At 36.6% G+C, this 16,173-nt stretch overlaps 2 protein-coding genes and 1 long non-coding RNA gene across 3 annotated transcripts; 1 reads left to right on the top strand and 2 right to left on the bottom strand.

The window, feature by feature from the left end:
- Positions 1 to 844: 844 nt before the first annotated feature.
- LOC119066796 (heat shock protein 23-like) lies at positions 845 to 2,359 on the bottom strand. Its single transcript, XM_037169460.1, has one exon. It carries the CDS (start codon positions 2,212 to 2,214, stop codon positions 1,654 to 1,656), a length of 561 nt encoding a protein of 186 aa, XP_037025355.1. The 5' UTR covers positions 2,215 to 2,359; the 3' UTR covers positions 845 to 1,653.
- On the top strand, positions 1,122 to 4,538 carry LOC119066811. The gene is made up of 3 exons (XR_005085799.1): positions 1,122 to 1,134; positions 2,664 to 2,666; positions 4,403 to 4,538. It is a non-coding gene; the product is annotated as an uncharacterized LOC119066811 (long non-coding RNA).
- Positions 4,539 to 6,337: 1,799 nt separating this feature from the next.
- LOC119066740 (tyrosine-protein phosphatase non-receptor type 14) lies at positions 6,338 to 14,938 on the bottom strand. Its single transcript, XM_037169362.1, has 7 exons — positions 14,457 to 14,938; positions 11,165 to 11,864; positions 9,077 to 11,096; positions 8,612 to 9,007; positions 7,244 to 7,403; positions 7,024 to 7,187; positions 6,338 to 6,956 (listed from the first exon to the last, which is right to left on the bottom strand). Exons 1-7 carry the CDS (start codon positions 14,542 to 14,544, stop codon positions 6,828 to 6,830), a joined length of 3,657 nt encoding a protein of 1,218 aa, XP_037025257.1. The 5' UTR covers positions 14,545 to 14,938; the 3' UTR covers positions 6,338 to 6,827.
- Between the last annotated feature and the right edge of the window lie 1,235 nt (positions 14,939 to 16,173).

Genomic DNA, 16,173 nt, shown 5'->3' with positions numbered 1-16,173 from the left:
TTTTTTGTTAGTTTGAATACGACCTTCGGGTCGGGCCACAACGTTCCCACTTGTCAAAATAAAAACTTGGAACCTTGGACGTAATATACTACTGTAAAACTTGCGTAAGTTGACCACCCTCTGTAAGTTGACCACTTTCTCAGTCCTAATGAATTTTCTCTTTTTTACAAAGTAGTAGAATTTTCCTGAAAAAAATTTAAAAACGAGAAATTAAAGAAAAACTAGTGGAAAACTACGAGGTGGTCAGCTTACGCAGGATTTACAGTATTCACTTTTAAAAATTCACATTAAATCCTCCAATATTTAAACAAAAAAATCAACATTTTACTGTGTTATATCATATAACTTATATGTGCACGAGTTAACCCAAATAACAGAGAATCAAACATACTCGTTCGGCAGTGTTGGCCATCAGTAAAGCGATTGGGGAATCAAATTCTGAATTTGAAATGATGATTCATTTATTTTTTAGATGTTGTATTGCTTCGGACTTTCACCGAAAGGTGTCGGAATAATTTTTACAAGAGGTCCACGGTTCAAATCACGTTGGGCGCATACAACAAAAATTTTATTTCCAAATTCTCATTAATATCTGCATACACTCTTCATGCATAAAAATGATTCATTTAGTAATAATATCAGGGATTATTTTAATAAAATTTTTCGGATTTTCGGCCATATCTTCCGAAGCGTTGGTTGGTATCTATATATGGGGCTAAAGAAATCACAAACAACTGTAACTTTGATAGATGTTTTGATATCAATCTGTTCAAACAACGCACCTCAAGCGAAAGTGCTTCGAGTGACAGCTGCCAAATATAGTATATTTGTATGAAAAATTGTTCCACATTTTTTACAGTGCAAAAATTTGTTTGATTGACTGTCCAGTTTCAGTACTCAGTACTCTGCCTGAAATGCGTTGGTTCAAACCCATTCAAAACATTCTTAGAACGAGTTCATTCGTTAGAATTGTTTCAGCAACAGAAATAATAGAAGAATTACTCATTTCCTATTGCATTCATAATATCATGTCGTAATTGTCGCATTTATTAAAGTCAAACGGCCTGTGTTCAGAAAACAACCACTTTTAAACGAAAATGTTTTAATCCGTAGAATTTATCACAATTTATTTTTGTGTATTTTGATCGATTAATGAACGCTAAAATGTACGCGAATAGTATTTTTCGTCACAAGTAACGAAAAGTAGAATTTTTCAAGACTAGTCTTAAGTTTGTCCTAACGAGACGAAGCCGAGTAGGACAAGCTTAAGACGTGTTCTGAAAAAATTCTGCTTTCGTCAAGAGTCACGAAGTACGTTTTCTGTGCCGTAAGGATCATAATGAGACGAAAAACAAAACAAAAAAACATTACAACAATTTCAGCTTTTCTTAGCAATCACTTTGTAGTGACGAAATACGTCGAATTATGATTCTAAGGCACAGAAATATTTAAGCGTCCGTCATAGCGAACTAACTAAAAAAAAACGTTTCGACGTTTACAACTGAGAATTTTTAATTTGTTGTTAATGTAGGTGAAAACGTTCCACAAAAGATCTTACATGCAGATCAACTACAACTTCTTATTATCATTAACACTAAAGTAGATCTGGATGTGGAGTGGATATATCCGATAATATTGTAACGAATCGTAGCTTTATGCAACTGGTGTTTCTTTTCCATCCTTTTTATCCGTCCTGGTCGAACCGTTCGATTGAGAAGCAGGTTGATGTGTTTGTTCAATGGGAACGTTACGTTCCTCTGCATATTCGATGACTGGTATCGCTGCACATTTGACTGATAATACACCATCCGACGACAAACTCGACACAACATCCTCTCCTCTGCAACCGGCTGGCAATTCGTATCGTCGTGTGAATTCTCGCATAATGAAACCTTGCTCGTCTTGCTTCTCCTTGTGTTTGGCCTGCACCACAATCCAATTCTTTTCCACTTTCACTGATATTTCTTCCGGTTTAAAGTGTTGCACGTCGATACATTTCTCCAGGGCATATTTGCTCGGCTCGGTTTCTTTTGTATACTTTCCGTATTGCACGCGTGGATGCAAATAGTCATCAGCGTCTCTGTAGCATCGAAACGTACGTGTTACAGGAATGTCTTCCTCTGTTGTCTTCTTGGAACGGTCGACGAAATGATACCGAACTGGATCATAGAAATCGTCCGAAATGTTTGTGTCTTGGAAGTTGTCTTGAGTCATGGTTTTCACTTTGATTTTATTTGTCTATTGAAATTAAAGTTTTCTTCGGTCACGGAATAGATATCGTTATTTCAGCACACAGTTCAATACACGTTTCTTGACTAACAACCACAGCGATGGGAGACAGGTGTATTTATACAGTTCACGCAAGAGGAAACGATTCCAGCCGAAAGAAACAAAAAATGAAACAAATCTTTTCTAGAAGGAATTTTCGTCATGTTTTTATTTTCAACGAACATGTTTGCTCACACACACATTTAGTGACATTGATGCATATAACGTTAAAAATGAGTAATTTTTCGTATATTTAGCTTCGATATCTGGCCGTCGTCCAGGTGAATTTGTTTATTTTTATGATATACGATTGTTTAGTCAACACCACACTTTATGAATATTTGAAACTAATACACAACAAACCAGCTAGAGGTTACCATTCCTACGATTCTTAGTAAGTATACTGACTGCGTTTAAAACTTACTGAACAACCGTGTTTTTTATTGCCACTATTTATTGTCCATCCTTGCTTTGGAATTTTGAATCGGTGATGTTTCATAGTTTTGTGTCAGCAAAACTAGTTGTATTGACATCAATCACAGCCTTAATGTTCGTTCCATATAACATTTGACAATTCCGCTTAATAGCCTCTCTAACAGAACTAGAGTACCGTTGCCTATGCTCCAACCGTAGGCTTTTAGCGGCCAATAGTCCTTCGACTATTCAGTTTTTAAAAGTACTTCTATATCGCATAAAAATAACGGAAGACTTCCTTCACTATTGACCTCTTTGGTGAAAAAATGTCAAACAAATAAGAAACAAAAGATGAGAACCTATAAAATTGAAAGACTAATCGAACAAACTAGCACGAAGGAACCGTTGTCTTTCGAATCACCTGAAGAATCCCCGAACAATCAAATATCGACAAAGACGACAAAAAGATGAACTAAAGAAGTAATAGATTTTCCATAAGACACTAGACAGTAGGTCTACATGGTTAAATTATTTCTTTTACAGTCGGCGACTATGAAATAATTGACTCATTTAGTTTCACCTGCTCCATTCATGCACAAATGTGTTTTACGTCTTTAAATGGTTTTAGTACTACCACGCGTACGTGTATCTATTTCGCCCGTATAAACAAGTACAAGCAGTTTTGTTTGTATGATTGGATCAGGCGAAAAACAGCAGTCTCTGTCGTGTCTAACGGCACGGATTCGTTGTTGATGTGCTGAATTCTTATCATTCAACCACATATAATTGATGACTAGTCGTCTGGTGGTTGAAAATTCAACAAATGTAGATACAATTGCACTTCGTATATATAGAAGAATCAACCCTAGTCGAATATGTGTGGCTTATGATGGTTTGAAAAAAACTTTCTTTTGTTCACATTCAAACCTACGTGCAAGCTTTGCTTTGATACCGTAAATGATTTTCGGTAAATTTCGATCAGTGGTGGAGTGGTGGCGGCTGGACAAGCTAGTCGGGACCGCCACTGTACACATGTCCTAATGTCGAAACAGATGTCTTTGTCTTGATAGCTTTTCATTTATTTTATTCATTTATTTCATCAATGGCAACATGCCCCCTGACTACTTACATTTTCAATCAATTTTCATTTGTTTACAACACAAGATTTATACAACACGAAAAAAGCAGAAAAAGTAAAGGAATGACGTTTAAAAGCAGTAGTAGTTCTGATTCGTGCGACCAAGGAATAAGGACCAAGAAGATGCGTTTTGTGTCAACGAGCCACTTAAAAAAGAACGGATTAGCGATAGCCAATCGAAGCTTTCGTTATTAAGTTGCACTTAACGTGAGTGTTTAGGGGAAAATGAAGAGCAATCAAGAACCGTAACGTTAAAAACCCCGGCTGTGCCATCTAATGATCCCCTATTAGGGGTCGTTAGCAAAACGGCTACGATCTGTAAATTCAATGTTAAGCAAACGGCAACGCTTTTCCTAGTGCGAATTTAGTGTTATCGTTCACTTTATGTTGAATTTAAAGTTAGCGGCCGTTTGGCTAACGACCCATATTATCAGTAAATAAAATCCCCGCCCAATAAAAGGCTAAGTATTAGATAAAGTCAATGTTAAAAACAAAAATGTTATTTGTTTATTTTTCTCCTTTTTATTTATTTTATTTTATCAAAAAAATGGCCGTACATTTTATACAATTTTAATAAAAAAGTTTATTCAAAAAAGAAGGCACTTTGCTAAACTCGCATCACTCGTAAATTTAAAACAAAAAATAAAACTCGATTCGAGAATCATTACAATTAATACACAGAAAACAATCCGTTTCGAATCTCAAAGATAACAGATGGTTCCCTCTAAATACACGGGATTACATTGTTTGTTGTAAGTAGTAATTTTGTGTTCACTTTCCATTTTTGGCATTTCTTAATTTTAAATTTCGAAATGAGTTGGATGAAACCTCGTACGAGGCTTGAATTATGTTATATGCAATGAGAGCTGACAATAATTAACAAGATTTAAGTATCCTATGGGTGTTGTTAATTTTGGTCAGCCATAATCACTGGTCTAAACACTTGCTTAAAGTTAAGTGTTTAATGTTTTTGCCAAATAATTTGTTTCAATTTGATAAAATATGAATTTTTTTACTGTTAAGAGCGATCACCCCTTTGCAAATTTTTAGCCTCCATTTAGGCGGAAAAATATTCGTTTTTGATGATTCGGTTTCTCCAAGTGGGACAACTTATCGTTCACCAACCAATTTTTCCTTTAACATTTTTTAGTGCTTTAATGGTTGTACTTTTTCAAAAAAAGATTTTGCTTCGGAGAAATCATCAAAAAACGAATATTTTTCTGCCTAAATGTAGGCTACAAATTTGCAAAGGGTCCATTCCTCTTAAGATGCAACGATGCTTTAATGAAGAGCAAACATTTGGGCATTTTTGAAATACTGCATTAAAGTTTACTTTTGATGATATCTTTCCACCAGAATACTCTTTCAAAAATATAAGACCGTAATAACGACCAAAAATGTTTAGCTTTCACCAGAAAATAGTTTTGGTTGTAGTATTTGACCAGTTCTGAAAAGACTGAGCAGTTTATGAAAATTTCGTTAAGCTGCTGACTTTTCTCAGAGCTGGTCAAGCGACTACAACCAGAACTAATTTTTATTTAAAGGTAGCAAATTGGTGGTCGTTATTCCGGTTGTACATTTTTCAAATGGAATCTGACGAAAAGATATCATCAAAAATGAAATACTAGACACGCAAATGTAGGGTACCATTTTAGCTAGGCATCGATGACTCTTAAAGAATTCTAAGAACTGATAGTTTCAATCAGAATTCGCTCTATTCGTTCCACATGTGGTACAATATTGAGAACAGTGATGAATAGAGCATGAATGGGGTTACAAAAGTTTTCGCAAGTTATTTTTGATCGTAGAAAAAAAAATCTGTTTCACCTCAAAAATGCATCGATTTTTATACAAACTTAAATGAAAAGGTTAACCGAAAATGCAGATGATACAGCCGCCAAATGAGAAAAATTTAGTTTTTGATAATTATTACAGTCAGAGGCAGTGAATTTTCAGCATGAATTTGCTTCAGCTGTTTTTCAGCTGATCCACACATACAATCAAAACTGTTTATACGGTTGAAGCTGCGACACGCGCGCATATGGTTGTGGTAAAACCGTATGAAGACGTGTAAACAGATCTGATTGCTTGTGTATATCAGCTGAGAAACAGCTGAAGAAACTTCATGAAAATTCACTGCCTCTAACTGTACTCTGCAAAAATTTATATTTCAAGCTAAAAAACAACTTGTTAGAGTCTAGATGATTATTGATAATACATTGGGCCTCCGTAAAATATTTGAAAGTGTTCGGGTGAAATAAATTTTTGAAATTAAATTTATAAAAAAAATTTGGTGCACTTTAGAGGACCCATCGGATTTGACTTATCGATGTTCTTGAAATTCTTCAATGAAAATTGTGAAAATTTCTACAAGAAATTAAATCAGTGAACATTTTCCGCTAATATCGAGTAGATTGTCGGTTTACTGATTCAAATTTTTGTTATTCACACAAACCTAAGACTACTTATGATCAGTCCCAGGGATCCACTATCTACTCGAAACGATCAACTCGGAATACCGTTCACAATATCACACAATTTTGATTTTTAAACAAAAATGTATCCAAAACGTCGAATGTTGCAAATCAAATGGTTGTTCGTTTTAATTTCAATTTGGGCGGTATGACCGCAGTAGTACAATACAAAAACCAAACAGAATACTATAAATTAACTTGAATTCAACGCACAAAAACGGAACAAAGAAAACAATTTTCGTTCTTAATACTATTATTAATACAAATTTGTTCGTCAATATTAAATTAACATTCGAAAAAAACAAAAGTTTGATTGAACCGCTAACTCCATAGTCTATCGTCCAAAAGAACGATAATTTTTTTTTCAGATGTAAAATCAAAAAAATAATTTTAAAAAAAAATCACGTTCCAACATACACAACAACGGTAGAAATATAACAATCGGTCTGTTTCTGAACGCTGGTCGAAAATCGTTTTCTTCTTAACTACATTCAAAATCAAACTAAACTCCCAGTTTCTTTCTTTGTCTAATTTTAAATTAGTCTCGTGCGTTTCAAGTAGTTTATTATCAACGCGTAGACAAACTTATATTGAGCCAGCGATGGTACAATATTGTCTCTCTGTTGACGCAGCTGACTCAAAACTCTTGGTATGTCCAGATCCTAAGCGACACATAAAACAAGAAGAAACAATTAATTCGACCGAAACTAAGACTCTTAAACGACATACCTGATTGTGGTCCAACGTGTACAGTAACAAATCGGCTGCCAATGTAACACCAGCTCTTCCACCACCTTCGCTGCAGTGTATCAATACCGGAGGATTTGTGTTATGGCCGGGTGGTACTTCATTGATGCTGGCTAAACGCACAGAACTCAGCTCTTCAAGAAATTCTGTAATCAATGGATTCGTAAGGTTTCTTCTCTCGACCATGATAAATCAAACCTACCCAAAAATTGACCAACATCTTTCGGACAATTTTGCTCAATCCATTCGCAATATCTTAAATGCCACACGGAACGATATCTACGGCTTTGGGTGTGATAGATGCGAAGTTTGCTTGTTACGCATCTGTCGGTGACTTGGGAAAATTCTTGCCAAATTTGGTACTGAAAAAGTGAACAAGAAATTGGTATTCAGAAGATCGACAGTAACGACAGAAGTAAGTAAGAGCTGTGATGAATTTACTTTTGAGGGATTCTTTTGAAAAACAGCCTACCGAAATCGGACGCATTTTCTATTGGAATTTTTTATATGTGCCTAGAAAGGACTTCGACCCTCGAAGCCAAAACCACTTTCAAAAAAATTCTTCGAAGTTTGTGTGGCTGGTAAAAGGTGAGCAAAAACCGAAAAATTGCAATTTTCTTACAAAAATTGCTCCAGTTACACGAGCCGTACAGGGTCGTGTGGGGTGTCATTAGAAAGGTAATCACATGTACTATTGAGCCGAATAGGGTCTTATTGGGTTTAGAATTCATCCACACTGAAATATGTGCAGATAAAGTTTTTAACCGAATACGTACACTGTTCTTACTGAAATTTCTCGAGGTACACAAAATGTACATGGTCGTGTGGGGTATCATTTGAAAGGTAATTTTATGTGCTTTTGAACCAAATAGAGACTAATGTGGTTTGGATGCATCTATGATGAAATATGGACACTTAAACATTTCAACTTCTTTTTCATCGCATATGTATCCAAACCACATTAGTCTCTATTTGGCTCAAAAGCAAATAAAATTACCTTTCAAATGATACCCCACACGACCATGTACATTTTGTGTACCTCGAGAAATTTCAGTAAGAACAGTGTACGTCTTCGGTTAAAAACTTTATCTGCACATATTTCAGTGTGGATGAATTCTAAACCCAATAAGACCCTATTCGGCTCAATAGTACATGTGATTACCTTTCTAATGACACCCCACACGACCCTGTACGGCTCGTGTAACTGGAGCAATTTTTGTAAGAAAATTGCAACTTTTCGGTTTTTGCTCACCTTTGACCAGCCACACAAACTTCGAAGAATTTTTTTGAAAGTGGTGTTGGCCACTAGAGTCGAAGTCCTTTCTAGGCACATATAAAAAATTCCAATAGAAAATGCGTCCGATTTCGGTAGGCTGTTTTTCAAAAGAATCCCTCTTTATGTGGCAAAACGAATGGCAATACTAATGAAGTAAAAGATTTTGGATGATATGTTAAACAAAAGAAGTGACAGATTTCATGATAATAATGTCTCGACGCGTGATAAAATGTTACGGTCATCACAGCTCCATGAAACTTCAACAAAAAAAGCAACATCAAACGTCTCACTCACCTGACCATACTCCAAACATTTATCACTCGTGGGTGGCACATAATTCACTTCATCGGACAACTGAACAAGTAGATAAACATCCGCTTCCCACACGCACTGCAGGAACGTATTCAATGCCGGTACAGCATTCGGACTTTGGGCAACAATGTAAAATCGTTGCTTGGCGCCAACGGTAGCCGTTATGTGCGATGCATTATAGTATCCCAACCGGTTATCCCGCGTCGGAGTCAAACGTACTCTGTTGTCGTCGTACGGAAGGAAATTTGGATCGAAATTTTTCATTCGATTTTCTTCGTGCAGGGCGCAATCGTAGCGTGCATTTTCCTTTCGTTTCGGTATGCGTTCGAACTCCACATACAGTTGTGGATCGCTAAGTTTTGTTTCCAAAATTTGGCACTGGATAGGAGAGAAATATGAGTATCGTTGTTCACATGCCAGGCTAGCTTAGAGCATTGGAAAACTTACCAACTTCTCCTTGCTTATTGTCGCTAGTAATGGCAATCGCGGCAGACCGGTCGACCAACGATGTCTTAAATTACTTTCTTCATCCTTTGTCAGCGCGTTCATGCTCTTTTCTTTGTCGCGTCCCAATGTAGCACTTTTCTGTTTATCACTCAATGAGCCTTTGCTTCCACCTCCCCAAAAGTTCCATCGTCGTTTCTTCTTCTCTTTGGAATTGCGATGCTCCGAACAATTAATACCGGAATCCGTAGTGGTCGTTGTATTTGTGTACGATGAACTTTGTGATGAGTCCAAAACATTGGTTGACTGCGAACGGTTAAGCGAATCGAATTGGGGATAGCTTCGATTCAGTCGACTATTTTGTTCAATGGGAGTGCTGGATTTTCGTGAGGTTTGTTGTTGATGCATAGCGATTGACGGATGGTTGTCGGTTAAATCTTGGCTCTGCGAATTTTGAAGAACTTGATGCTGTACCACGATTGGATTTGATTGAGCTTTTGTGACGGGTACGTGATCTGGTTGACGATCGAAAAAGATGGCTGGTTTGGTGACATTAAAATTATGAGTATCGTTCAGTATTGGTTGTGGGGGTTGATGTTGCTGCTGGTTTGGATTCGGTTGATGTTGATGTGGCGGCTGTTGCTGCTGTTGCTTGAAGCGCATCACTCCAGGTGCCGATTGAACACTTGATGCTCGATCTCGCATTTCATTGTTGGTAATGCCGTCTGTTGGATTGGGTAGTGGAACATTTATGTTTTCATAAATTGGTTCAATCGGATCGATGGACCCATTTAACTGATGCGAACCGATCAAACCAGCCTGTTGCTGATTTGGCACACGATACGCTGCATCGTACGCTTTCTGAATTTTCTGTGACAAAAGGTTGGTTTTCGTTTGATTTTCCGGAAAATTCAAATTCAAATTTTCGTATGTTCCGTGTGGAATGTGACTCTGTGAGTATCGATAGCGGAATGTATTCGATGGGATCGACGGTTGTTGCGGTCCCTGGTATTGTGAATTTAAAAACGTTCGTGTCGATACTAAGTCTGGACTGGAACCGGACACATATGCCTGATAACATAAGGCCCGATGCGATGCTAATGCCAAATCGGGAGTGGATGTTGAACTCAATCGATTGGCCGGATATGGCGGTGGAGGTTTGTTGAAGCGCATCATCTGTAATTGCTGTGACAGACCATCCAAGCGAATGACATTCGGATCAAAATGTTGTTGATAGACGCTGTTTGTGGTTTGCGTAACATCCGGATATTGAAGTTGCTGGCCAAAAATGGCGTCGGCAACTGCGGTCACCCGATGTACATCTGGTTGAGACCCAGAGTAATTGTTCATATGAGTATCTGTGACGACTCCGGTTGGCTGAACGTGGACCAGATTATTTACACGCAGTTCACTCTCGCTAGCCCGGTACTTTTGTTGGACGGCAGTCTCATAATCCGGTGCCGATCTGTATCCGGGAAGGAATGCCTTTAATCGCTCCTTATCATGGCTGCTTATATTGTTGTTGCTTAGGTCCAAACATGACGAACTCTGCGCTCGATTATTCAACGAAGCATTCGATCCGACCAGACCCCAATTGCTGTTACGAGTCGTGAAATTGTCTGGCATCATAGGAGTGACCCAGTTCTGATTGAACTGAGGCTTCAGTTGCTGTTGACTCTGTGCTAGCGACATGTTCGATGATACCACCGAATCGGTTTGCCAATTGCCGGCAGATATATGCGAATCCGATGCATATAGATTTGGTTGCTCGACAAACAAATTGTCCTTGCTTTCAGTCAAATCGTCGGGAAGATTTTGGAAGAGATTGAAATTGCCCTCGGGTGACGAGTGATTTTGATTCTTTTCGTATTTGATGTAGAATGTGTGCTGCAACACGCATAGCTTCCAGAAGTAGCGACCCGTTTCTGTGTCACACAGATTGAAGCCGACACTTTTATCCGGTTCGGTGCACTCAATGTTGAATGTACGTTTGTGATTCACCACGTTCGATATCTCGTGCCAACTGCAAGTCAACGATTTTTCGTTAGATTTTTTGTTAGTAATTTTGGGGAGATTTAAGTCAACACTCACGGATAAAATTTCGAGTTCTCATTCGCCGAGACTGCTATTCCAGAAACGGTGATCCCTAACGTCACTTCGGCACTGCAGTCATCTTTCGCATCGAACTTTTCTTGACCATAACCATCTAATTGTTGACAAGCGGTTATGAACAGTCCTTCTGCCATGGCCTGTGTGAGATTTTGAATTTCGGCATTTGGTTGTAGTACGGCTTCGGTCAGTGTTTCAAGCGAATGGCCAGCTTCAATAGCCGATGGCGGAAATGGCAGCAAATTTTTCAAATATTCTACCGTATGACGTTCGTTCTGATGACTATCATACTGTGCTTGACGGCAGTACATGGCCAGAATAACCGCCTGTTTCGGATCACACGATATCCGTCCTTCAACAATATCACTTTTCAATTGCAAGAAATAATAATTTCGGGTAACTTCGTCGTTGATCAACGTAACGCCGGATATGACATAGTACATAACGCGAAGGTACAATCGTGGACTAGCCGCATATTTGTCCAATTGTCGCGACAACGGACGCTCCAGATCGACCCAGCGCAACTCTTCGCCGTCATTTTTCGTCGATCCTTTGACGACGTATCGCAAACCGAAAAACTCCAATTGATTGATGGACAATCGTTGGCAAACGTTGGACAAACATTCCAGGCCTGTACTCTCCGAACTTAATGTGCAATCGACTGTTGTTGGTGTATCGAAAACTGATAAGTAGATAAAACAAAAGAATGCGATTAGGTGTGTTGTACCGGTCTTGTTCGTGTAGAAAATCAATTAAAATGATATCAGGAAACATGATGTCTAACATCAGAAATGAAATTGTACGGTTGCGCTTGTTTATTGGTATTCAATTTTATGGGTAGCTCATTTTAGATTTATACTTTTGCCTAAAAAATTAGTTCTCAGAAATAAGCTTACGAATTGAAGTAATTTTCTTATCAAATTAGACTATTTGATGCAAGCGATGTAGCGTATCAGGGCACGTGAAAGTTATGTATGTGGATCGGAAGACTTCCTGGTGATGAAAAGTAGATAGAAATACGGACATCATAATTACATCATCATCATCACAATACACATCCTAGGTTCGTGGAGGTAAGTTCAACGCCCAGCTGAGCAAATGAGACATCAAACACTTCATTTTTGTCAATATCCGCACATAGCAGACAATAAATTTCTTCTCTCCAAATGCCTCTTAAAATCTAAAATCTAAAATCAAACTTATATGTAGGTCTAAAATTTAGATTTAATCTAGCCTGAGAAGGTGTAATGGACTGGTTGTCACCGGAAGTAAAAGCTCAAGTTAACTAGACCTTTCATTGGTTTAAATAATGTCGTGTTCAATGTCGTCACCATCACTAGAATTGTGCATCATTTATAGACACATTTTGTTCCATGCGACTGGTCAGATGATGTCTCAAAATTAACATCCGTGTCTTGGTACATTTTGTTTCCTCTAAAGTGAAACAATTCAAATGAAAATTGAGCTAATCTTAGCAACGTAGCAATTTTACCGCTGTAAAAATTGCTCAACTTCTGAAAGCAATACAATAACCGTTCAGACATGAGAAGCATACGAAGTCAATTTAATTTTAGCGAGTCTACCATTGAAACAACAAGTATTTTGCGATATAAAACGAAATTAGTCAGAGTTCATCGTTGAGTTTTGTCGTCGATATCGACTACAGATATTGGAAATGCGAATAATTGAACAGTAAGTCGTAAGTTTTATGAGATATACTCAAAATTTAAAAGAACGGGTGAATACAGGGAGAGAAAAGTGAAATGCAACATGTTTTCTTTAAGAGTTATTGTGGCTTGTAATTGATTACACAAGAATTTCATTGAATAAGTAAAAATCTAGAATTTTATTTTCTGAATTTCTGTTACGCACTCGTAAGAATGAAGTACTAGAATTTATAAAAATCTAGATTTTCATTTGTTAAACAAATTTTGTGTGGAATCATTTACAAACCACGAGAGACTTTTTTGAAAGTGGACCAAGCTCCGTCAGAGCTATTTTTAGCGACTCTTTGTTTACATGCCCAGACATCCCTTGGCCCCAATTGTCTAAAACCGCAGTCGTTTAATTTTAATATTCTTTTTTTTGCCTGGTAAACTTCCACCAAAAGTCGAAAAAAGGAGTTTTTTTTCGTGATTTACTTCCGCTACAGGATATGAACACACATGTGTAGGGGTTCATTGGATAGGTATTGCACAGTAGATACGGGACAAGCACAGATATCTTACATATAAAAAAGCTCCGACGAAACCTGGTCCACTTTCAAAAAAATCCCTCACATCAACTCCCATTACGGAAAACATGTCCCATTTCACTTCTATCTCCTTGTATCTCAACATGCCTGTTAATGCGTAATTACTAATTATTATATCGATGGTCTCAACTAACTCACTTCCCGACTTGAGACAATTTTTCTACGTTCAATCATTGTCGGATTTATTTTTGTTTTTCGCTCGTAAAACGAGAATTTCCCGGTATCCGCTTTATTGTCACTTAAACTCGCCGATATTCTTTCATATCTGTCTTCGATGTACACATAATATCCACACACATGGACAGACCTGAACTCGTTACTTATAGAGTCAACGACGGTATGACGTGTATGAACGTATGAAGTGTTCCTCATTTACAGAGCCGTTGTTGTTTATTCGGAAAAAATAACAACAATAAATTCAATAAGATTAAAAAGCTCTTGAAATGACTAACCAAATGTTGATAACAATGCGCAACGCATTTCATATATATATAACTTCAGACATTCCATTGTAATTTGTTCGCAAGTCGGAATTAAGAAAAACAACACATTTCTGTCGGTTAAATGAGTTTTTAAATAAATTATTCATGACAAGATAACCATATGAATTTAATGAATGTATAACGGAATCTGATTTTTTCCGACCGAAAATAAGAAATAAAAATTTACACGCTGAATATTTTAGCGTTTAGTGGGTGCTGGTTTATCTGGTTGTGTGTATACAGTAAGATAAACGAATGTGTGTATAGTAGGTGCACAACTATACCTTTTAAAACTATTCCGATTTCCACGCACTCATTTTTTTATTTTAAAGTACAAATACACAAAGCAGCAAAGAAGCGAAATGAATGCGATACGTTATATGTAATGTACAATAACATGACATTAATGCGATTTAATTAGGTTTGTATTGTGTATACACGAAATATATTTGTGTGATTTAGCAAAAAAAAAAAATTAAGAAGGTTACGCGGTTATGTAACCAACAAAACATACAAAAAAAAGTGAAATTTTAATTACCTAGCAAGTGATGTACCGAAATAACGAACAGAGATTTGGAGCTAACGTTGTATTGACGCGATTTTTTCAGCTTTAACTTGAAAGGCATCGTTGAAATTTTACTCGCCCAACATAAAACGTTGGTCTTTAGTCACCGAATTATCGGTTTGCACACCACCGGACTCACTAATTAACTGTACACTTAATGACAAATCATAACAAATATCATTTTCTGCACTGTACTTTTTTCCACACAAAAAAAGCACCTGTCGCCAAATCAGATTTTCTTTCTTTTATTTTTTGACAAACTTTCTTCACAACATAAATTTGATTTAACGTTTAATTTGGCTAGTAATGGATTACTTTTGGCTGCACGACGACGATTACCGTTTGTTTTTAAGTCAAAATATATAGAAATGAAATTATTCACGACGAAAACGACAAGTTACTCGATTATTTTCATTCCATCACACACTAAATTTTGACATCTTTTATGAGGGAAAATTTCGATCATTCACAATTGGTTTATTGGTTGGGACGTCTAAAACAGTGCGAACGGTGGCCAAGTGTAGTAAAATTTCTGTAAATTGTCCCAAAAGTAAAACGAGTTATTCGAGTTATTTAAGCGGGATTTTTGAAAAGTTTTTTTAGCTTAGTTTAAAAGTCGGTGTCACTTCTTTGCATGTAACATTTTTTGTGTTAATGTCTTCACATTTTATTTTGTAGAATCTACGACTAACATTTAAACCACAGGTGACCCGCGATATAAAATCATTGAATCTGTTACTTCATTTGTAGAAAGTATCGCCAGATATTTGAAACAAAATCTTTTACTTCATTAGTTTTAACATCAATTTTTCTGTATATATTAGAAAGCACCAGTCTTGGGCAAGGCTCAGTAATTTGGTCTTCATTGTCGATAGCAGATGACTGTCCTTTTCTTTTCTTATTTTTAATTTTTGTGATTCCGTAAAGCAGCGTAACATGGCATTTCTGACATGACTTATCTCAATTTTATTTGGAAGTTTTGTTTTAGGGTTAATTCGGTTTATTAGTTTGTTTTGTTTATTATTTTTTTTCTTTGTTTTTTTTATAAGTTGCTGATTTTGAATTATCTGTGAACATTGAAATTGGAATTGAAATTGAAATTCAGGTCAGGTAAGAATTTTTACTTCAGTTTCAGTTCTAATCAGATTCAGGTATTCAGAGCTCCAGGTTTCAGGTCGTGCCTTATAAACCTTAAAAAGTACAATGATGTACAACCATTAACTCAAAGCAGGGCCTACTTTTATAATTCATTTCTGAAAATTCCTAAAAACTCTTAAAAATACCTTAATTTATAACTTCAAAAATATAAGAATTTAATTAGATAAATAAAAATAGGCCTTGTTCGTAGGTGTGCAATCTGACTATATTTTTTGTTAGAATAGTAATGATCCAAAAATATGAAAAACTTAAAACCAGCAAATTGTATTACCTCACCAAAGCATTTAGTGAGTAAGCTCCAGCATTCGGCGGTTCTAAATACAGAAATCAAAAATTGTATCTATTGTTGGCTGACTGTATAGCCATTAGCCAACGAACCATTGCATAATCAAAAGCTTCGAAAATGCCTTGGTAATTTTCCATATTTTTCAAATTCAGCCGTTTACGTTTTAAATTTAAGATCTAAAGATAGAATTACATTTCTCCAAAATATTTTGGTTAAAAATAATCATTAAATCAAAGAAAACCGTCA

The sequence above is a fragment of the Bradysia coprophila genome, chromosome IV (genome assembly GCF_014529535.1).
Source record: "Bradysia coprophila strain Holo2 chromosome IV, BU_Bcop_v1, whole genome shotgun sequence".
NCBI lineage: Eukaryota > Metazoa > Arthropoda > Insecta > Diptera > Sciaridae > Bradysia > Bradysia coprophila.
This window is presented reverse-complemented; position numbering and strand designations above follow the sequence as displayed.

Excerpts from the sequence above, each read along its gene's own strand:
- LOC119066740 (XM_037169362.1), bottom strand. The coding sequence starts at position 14,544 with ATGCCTTTCAAGTTAAAGCTGAAAAAATCGCGTCAATACAACGTTAGC. Across the intron at positions 9,008-9,076 it reads CAATAAGCAAGGAGAAGTTG|TGCCAAATTTTGGAAACAAA; the intron begins GTAAGTTTTCCA and ends TCTCCTATCCAG. Across the intron at positions 6,957-7,023 it reads ACACGTTGGACCACAATCAG|GATCTGGACATACCAAGAGT; the intron begins GTATGTCGTTTA and ends TGTGTCGCTTAG.
- LOC119066796 (XM_037169460.1), bottom strand. The coding sequence starts at position 2,214 with ATGACTCAAGACAACTTCCAAGACACAAACATTTCGGACGATTTCTAT.